At 36.7% G+C, this 7,973-nt stretch overlaps 2 protein-coding genes across 2 annotated transcripts; both read left to right on the forward strand.

Moving 5' to 3' along the window:
• Positions 1–919: 919 nt before the first annotated feature.
• LOC145889978 (uncharacterized) lies at positions 920–2,692 on the forward strand. The gene is made up of 7 exons (XM_082981026.1): positions 920–986; positions 1,055–1,231; positions 1,286–1,427; positions 1,717–1,817; positions 1,980–2,138; positions 2,208–2,402; positions 2,565–2,692. The coding sequence occupies exons 1-7, from the start codon at positions 920–922 to the stop codon at positions 2,690–2,692; spliced, it is 969 nt and encodes a 322-aa protein (XP_082837152.1).
• Positions 2,693–2,834: 142 nt separating this feature from the next.
• Positions 2,835–7,973, forward strand: LOC145890515 (receptor-type tyrosine-protein phosphatase alpha-like). The gene is made up of 18 exons (XM_082981616.1): positions 2,835–2,933; positions 3,065–3,161; positions 3,213–3,387; positions 3,564–3,631; positions 3,831–3,970; positions 4,293–4,389; positions 4,449–4,651; positions 5,371–5,502; positions 5,557–5,696; positions 5,900–6,035; positions 6,097–6,200; positions 6,314–6,402; positions 6,474–6,547; positions 6,627–6,752; positions 6,817–6,933; positions 7,106–7,251; positions 7,574–7,709; positions 7,777–7,973. Exons 1-18 carry the CDS (start codon positions 2,910–2,912, stop codon positions 7,849–7,851), a joined length of 2,079 nt encoding a protein of 692 aa, XP_082837742.1. The 5' UTR covers positions 2,835–2,909; the 3' UTR covers positions 7,852–7,973.

Raw genomic sequence — 7,973 nt, forward strand, 5'->3', positions numbered from 1 at the left:
GTTTGGCTCGTGGTGTTTATTCGGACAGGAAACAAAGAAAACATGTGTCTGTGTTTTCAAAGCTTTACTGTAAGATTTCCATGTTTCGAAATCTATGATAACAATTCCTTTCCTTTCAAATTATTATCATGCAGTGCATAGTGTTGTGATTTGATGTAGCAACCTATGTAAAACGAGTGTTCATCCCAAAGCGTGAGTGAAAAAATATTCATGTGAGTCGCTGCAGCAAATCACAACGCAATGCTTAAGTTGTAATGTTTAGCAACTCATGTGAAATAAACCTACTACACATTTTGACGCCAAACCTTCGCTCCGTTTCGTTGTTTTATATTCTAAATTAGTCTTGTCCAGACATTGAACGTTATATATTTTGTTGGATGTAACTTGTATACCGAGGTGGTCTGTACATACAAACCTATCGTTGTTATCAAAACCCAGCGCCATTTCAGAAATTGTTGATACAGTCAGTTGCTGGTAGGCCTATATTATTTTTGCGCAGGCGTAAACGGAACTGCGATTTCCCGACCAGTAAGCACAACTAAAGAAACATTTAGATAAGAAAGTCTTGCATGGAGCTAGTAGCTAAGCAGTAAGGAAAAAACTTTGAAACACTCGTGTTAGTTTTAAAATATCAGTCAACATTAGTTACTCATAACAAAGGCAAAAAATGCCCTCAGTTTGGATATATAAAACTTTAAATGAAAAATTTAGATGATTTGAGGTACATAAAGATGTCATTGTATCAAATCCATTATTTTACTGTCAGAAACAGTTGTTTTCACACCTCTAATACAGTACGAAGTACAAATTCGTGTTATACGATATGTTTCATAAACGCTAGTAAAAACGAATGCAAGTTTTATGTCAAATAAGTAAATTATGAAATACCAAATGTAGATGAAATTGTTTCCAATACGCAATGTTCACCAAGTTTGTGTCAGTTCTACTCATTATACAAAATGTGGAAGTGTCAATGGCAACAAACGGTAAGCCTTTAAAGACATTAAATGTTAATCAAAAGGACCAACAAGACATTGCGTTTACCGGTGTTTAGATTGCGGCCTCATATCATCATCATTCAATGACACCATATTAACTTTGTCCGATGATCTTGTTGATGCGAACACCGCACAAGAGAAATGTTCGTTGCTTGGTGGAAATCTAACCATGACCGAAGACCTATATATCAACGAGTTATTAATTCAATTAATGAACAAACAATATACCAAAGGTGTACGAATTTTCTACCTCATAAACAAACAACTTGTCAACAAAGACATTTCAGGTTCAACACGACTTTGGATATTCTATGATTTTGTGGGCGGGGAGACATTCAGATTTCAAAACTCTTCAACTTCAACTAACGTCAGTTACTGGAAAAGTGCAAAACAACTTGGTGTACTTTGGTACATAGATTTCTTCACAAGGTAACTTGTTAAGGCAGCTAGTATTATATGACAACGTTTGGGAAAATCTGAACCTACCTGAAGGTTCCTGATAACCGATTTCGGGAATTATTCCCCATTCCCAACCCATAGTTGTAACGATTTCCATCCTTATGGGAAAATATGTTTTCTGGGTTAATATGTTTCATGTGAGACAAATATATTTCGCTATGAAGCATTTTTAGTGTCTGTAAAAACAACGTAAAAAAATAAAGCACAAACACTAAAAGCTCATCGCTGTCTTAAGAACTGCGATAACTTTGTCATTTAGAAGCCATGATGGAAATGAGGAAGAAATATTTTTCTGCGACGCACATAAAGGGGACAGAAGAAAATGGAGAGTGGTAGTTGGCAATAACTGTGACGGGCATGGTACACATTTTGCTGTAGTTTGCACATAATCCGAACATTTTGTTAAATCTTTTTCTAAAGAAAATTGACTTACCAGTTAGCCGTATTAAGTTGTAACATAAGAAACATTTATTTCATTACCTTGAACAAACTTAACACCACGTTAACATTTTCTGATTACAGGATGGCATTTACAATTTTCCTTGTTTGCTTCAAAAACACTTCAACCGGGATACAAAGAAATATACGTGTACGAAAACAACATCTATTCTACAATGCTACGAACTGTTAACCATCCCTACGGCACCTTTAATCAGTCTCGACAATCCACATTTACTCTAGGTTGAGATAAGCTTCGTTAAAGTCGTAACCATTCATTAGAAATAACAATCTTGTTATCTTCGTTTTAAGATATTAATGTTATTATCGGTGCTCGTTACAATTTCCAACTTGGTGGTTGGTTTTGGATCGATGGATCCCCTGCAAACTATTCTGTTTCCAACGCTACATCCTGCCAACAGGGGGCGCTCCATTATGGAGATGGTTGGGAGAAATCGAGTGTTGATTGTGTTGGACAACCAGCTTACTACGCCTGCCAATTTAAACGTAAGTATCACGGTAATGCTACTATGTAAAAAGCAAGTAATGTTAGTGACATTTGAAAATATTTTTTTTGAGTTGTTCCAGTTTGTCTCAAATTTTGGCGTAGTTTTACGTCTATGTATCTACAGTTTATATTGTTTTAATTCATTGCACCTGTGCTTGCAGTTATTGCTACTGTGGAAAAATATCCATGCAACTCATCCATTGTTGCTATAAGATGGACTGGACTGGATCAATTTATTGAGAATCAAAATCTTTCGGCTCAGGTAACTTGGTTCGTGACAGTGAAGTAACCAGCATAACGTGTTTTGCGAAATTGTGAATGTTGGTGAATCATCCGTTGATCTATATAACGAGTTTTTTTGTTAAAAGATTTTTCCAACCAAACACACTCTGCATTCGGACTTTCTTTTTCGTCTCTTTTTCCAGGTGGAGGTTAACTTGGTTCAATCACAACAAACTTTTCTCTTGCCTTATGCGAATCTATCCGTTCAGATTGAAAACTTAAACATGTCAACGAACTACAGTGTAAAAGTTAGTAATTTTTCTTATATTTTATGTCGGTAAAAGAAGAACAATGTAGTGAAACTGAGACAGATTTTTGCAGCAGAATCACAAACATCTTTGAAATTATCAAAAAAGTCATTAAACGATGTCATTAATAGGTATCAGCGTTTCTTTCGGGTTGCGCAAATACTAATGTTTCTACATTTCTGGAGGTGTCGACTTCAGGGATTCCCCCAGAAAGCTGCTTTCAGAACGGTAACAAAATGGAGAGGTGATTTAATGTTTAAATGTAACTGTGCCCGACAGGAAGTTACAACGCTACTGGCAACAACAACAACAACGACGACAACAACAAAGGCAGCAACAACAACAATAACAACGGGAGAAACAACAACAACAACACAGTCCTGATACTTTGTGTTATTTTGGTGATTATTGCCGTTGTGGCAGCAATCTGTATCGGATTTTGGTATAAACGAAGGTACGGTTATGAATACTTATGAAGGAATCTTGTAACAGTTACGCATCATAAGCATTTGCAGAATTGGTACTTCAAATGTAATTTTTTAATGCGTTTTAATCATTCCTTCTTCGGTTCACTGAAAAGGGCTTTTAATATTATGGAAACCCTGTTGCAAGCCTCTATTATGTTTGTAGAAAATCAAACCAAAGCAAACCTGAAACCAAAGAATTTACACCTCCTACGGCAGTTGGTGGGAATGAAGGTAATGTTGGTCATTTACTATTATTCTGTGTTGATGTAAACGGCCCTGCCTTTTTCAGAAAAACACTTTGGCCAATAGGAATTATAAATATGAGTAATGGTGCAGCTTTTATCAATGCCGCAAAATATTACACGCACACAAACATTACATAAAAGAAAAAATAGTTAACGCACGATTTAAACATTTTCTTGCCGCTTAGATGCAGTTCAGCCAAATGGAGTTTACCAAAATTTGTCGGTTGACGCAGACACCTCCAAAAACAACAATCAGAAAAAACTATTCAAAGTTTACGAGACCAACATTGCAGCGGATTTTCATTTGTTTAACGAAGAGTTTAGGGTGGGATGTAGTTTTTAAAATCTGTTTTTGAAGCGATAGCACAATCGGAAAATATACAAAGACCCAACGTCTCCATCAAATGATATGGCTAGATAATCTTCGAACTTTAATGGCCTAAAGGTTACTTTACTTCATACAGCCTTCTCCATTCGCACAGGAAACTGTGTAATGCGTGGGTTTCACTGATTAGGCCTTTCATTGGCTTCATTCCACAGCTCTATAGTTAAAGAATAGGATAAGTTTGTTTGGACAGTAGCTGGATGCCTAAGGCAGTTAATTCTACATAGGTTGGTGTAAAATCAACACACGTTCTTTCGTGCAGGTTCTTCAAAAACAAAGCAAAGAAAGTCAACAACCTTATGCGGTTTCGCAACTTCCCGAAAACGCCACGCGAAACCGATACAAAAATATTTACCCGTGTAAGACATAAATGACTCAAAACAGCATATTTGCAGTTTGATACAAACTTTTTTGACAGACGACCATGCCCGAGTAGTACTGGTGGAAAGGGAAGAAAACGATTACATCAACGCTGCTTATATAACGGGGTACAGCAACGAGAAGAAGTTTATCGCTACCCAAGGCCCTAAGCAGGAGACGATCAATGATTTCTGGCTGATGGTTTGGCAAGAAAACTCAACAATAATTGTGATGCTCACTGGTCTGATAGAAAAGGGAAAGGTTGGTCCTTTCGCCAGATTTGCGTCGAACTAGATATGCAGAGAAAGCTAAATATGCGCATAAAAGTGCACTGCGTGGAATAGGGAATTGCTAATCGGGTGAAATTGCCAGCAGAATATTTGTAGGTTGCCATCAGTACAACGAAATAATAAATTCTTGCCACAAACACCTACAAAAAATAAGTGTAATAAGATACTGGTTTTGTCGGGCATTTGTGTACATAAACTAGTTCGTCGACACTAAAATCGACCAACAAATCATCTCATGCCATGCATAGACGTGTAGTAATATATGAAGCGCTCTCACTGGGCGTGGGCACAAAAAGTTTTTGTTGCAAAAACAACGACAGTATCACATGTTGTTCCACCAACTGGGTATCGACGTCATAATAACAGCACACCACTGTATGTTGACTGGGACACCGGGACAAACCATTAAACCACGACACACGAAAAATGTAAAACCATGCAGTATCTGTGATGATGAAAATACATTCCAAAACACCTTATTTATCAACTTAAGAAACTTAATTGTCAACAATGTCCCTGTAGAGTCCTAGACCGACTGAGTTTGCCTGACAAACAAACGAATATGCAAGAAAGTAAGAAAAGGAAAACAAAAAATATCAAAAATCTTCAATACTAACAAACGATCCATATACTAATTCGGTTTGTCCTGCTGATTCATTTCCTTAACCTACTATAAATGCGTGTTTGCAGGCAAAGTGCGAACAATATTGGCCAAGTGTGGGATCACATTTGGAAGTAACGGCTGATTATGGAATTCAAACAGACCAAGAAGTTCTCTTAGGTGGAATATACATGCGAAAATTTATTTTATGCCAAGGAGAGGTACGGCACATGTGGATTCATTGTGGGTTTCAGATACATATGGGCTTGTTTCAGGAAAAACGTATCGTTACCCAACTCCAATACACAACCTGGCCAGACCATGGAGTTCCTGTCACTACAACAAACATGATCTACCTACGTAAGATGGTGAAAGATTTACACAAGACTTCAGCTCCTGTAATTGTTCACTGCAGGTACAGAAAACAGAAGATAAGAATTATTAGTTTTTATCATGACAAGCAAGCGAACTGAAATGCTATTAAGTATACAGTATAAAAACAAAATAAGTTTTTTTTTTCATTTTCCTGCTTGTGTTGTGGATATTAGCTGCCACACAAAATTCGGGTAAAGTAATGTTGCATCGAACGTGACTCAATCGCCACGTGCTTTCTTTTAGTGCTGGTGTTGGTCGGTCTGGAACTTATATTGCCATGGATATTTTGTTCGATGAGTTGGACGACAAAGGAACTGTCGACGTCCCGCAGACTGTACTAAGGATGAGGGCAAACAGAACAGATATGATCCAGAACCGGGTACGTAACCAATGCGTGATTAAACTTAAGGTGTGATAAATATTTTGCTTTCGATCTACAGAAACAATACATATTCCTGTATAAGTTGTTAGTGGAAAGAGAGGGTCTACAGATGGAAACAGACAGAGATGTAATTGAACTTCAGTCAATGACTTCTGATGAATTGTAAGAACCCAATAAAAATAAATGTTCAACAATTAAAGTCGTTAACTCATTGCACTTCTAGTGCATGCAACTTTTAGTAGATGTACTTTAAGAGCCTTTTTGCCCGTTTGCAGAACAAGAATTCAAGAATCTGAGTACAAAATCTTGTCCGATTGGCGATACGGAGAGGAGTGGCTTGAAGGAAACCCGAAGTTAACCACCTGTATGATTACGTTTATTTTATGCCTCTGTTTTTCTAGAATTGACTACCATTATTCTTACACACAAATATAGACAAAAACACTGCCCTCGGAATTTGGGATAAAGATATTGACGGACTAAGGAGTTTCAATGCATCGTTCATACATGTAATAATATAAATTGTTGTTTTTGACAAATATTGGCGATAAATATAAAAAACACAAATATACATGGACTATTTGCCAGGAAATGGACGCTTCTGAGTGTTTTATTGCTGCCCAAACCCCACCAAATGACCAGATGGAGTTATTTTGGAAAATGGCTGTACAGAATGGCACGCGTATGTTTGTGGATTTGAACATGGCAGCGAAGGTATAACCGGTACACAACAAAAAAACATTTGGGGATTAAATGACATATTTTGTACTTTTTCTAGGTTTCTCAAGATAAACCTTTACGATATGGCGACGTTACTCTTATTGTGGAAGAACTTTCGGAAAGTCACTTGTATAAATTAGCCACAATTGTGATTACATCTTCATCAAAATCTTTCGTACGTTTGACAAACTAAAACGTAGATTGTATTTAATGATGAAGAAAGTTTTGTAAAATGCGTTTGCAAAATGCCACTTTTTTAATGTTTAAAAGTCATGTCAAAATTTGAAGTGAATATCATTGTAAAATATAGTTTAAAACACCTAAAGGTTTTTACCACTTGCGTTCAGACTGACACTCTGATGACATTGGTACAAGTAAAGGGATGGAGTGAAGTTAAGAAACCTCTAAAGGAAGTGGAGTTTTTTGAAGTGATTGAAGCCGTGCAAGCGATGAAGAGAGATAGGAACTGTCGTTGTGTGTTGGTCATGTGCAGGTAAACATAAACCTAAATATTTACGAATATATCAATAAACCCTTAAGCCTAAAAGAAATAAGAAAAGCCTGTAACCATTAACGTAGCCACGTGGAAAGACCCATATCCTTTTCAAAGTTTTAGAAAAACATTCAAACCTCGCCAAAATGTCACGCTGACTGCGCTACTAGCCATAACGCATTACTTCTTTGTCTCTTTAAATTTGCGGTATAGTCATTTAAGTGTTTTATGTTTTCGTGTAGAAATTTGATGGTACTGCACACAGTTTTCCAGAGTACAGTAAACAAATCTTTACACACTATTACATTTGATATTGTTGCAGCAATGGCAGAACGAGGACTGGTACTTTTATTGCTCTGACAAGAATAATTGAGCGTCTGAAGACTCAGCAAAGGGTGGACGTTTTCCGAACTGTGAAAGATTTACGAGACATGAGACCAAACATGCTGGATGAGGAAGTAATTACGTTTTAACTACTTCCTCATATACCGCTGTTAAACTATATTGCATGACTTTTATTTTAAGGTGCTCTACAAGTGTTGCTACTCCGTGGTTTTGAAATACTTGGATGATTTCAGCACATACTCCAACTGCAAATGACGAACTTTCAGTTGTCGAAAATTTGATATCTTTTGCATCATTACTAATCAATCATTTTCGATGTAATGTTCTGTTTTTTTATTTATGTTATGTGATTATACGCAATTTTGATTTGTTTTGTT

This window comes from Ascidia mentula, chromosome 2 (genome assembly GCF_947561715.1).
Source record: "Ascidia mentula chromosome 2, kaAscMent1.1, whole genome shotgun sequence".
NCBI classification, from domain to species: domain Eukaryota; kingdom Metazoa; phylum Chordata; class Ascidiacea; order Phlebobranchia; family Ascidiidae; genus Ascidia; species Ascidia mentula.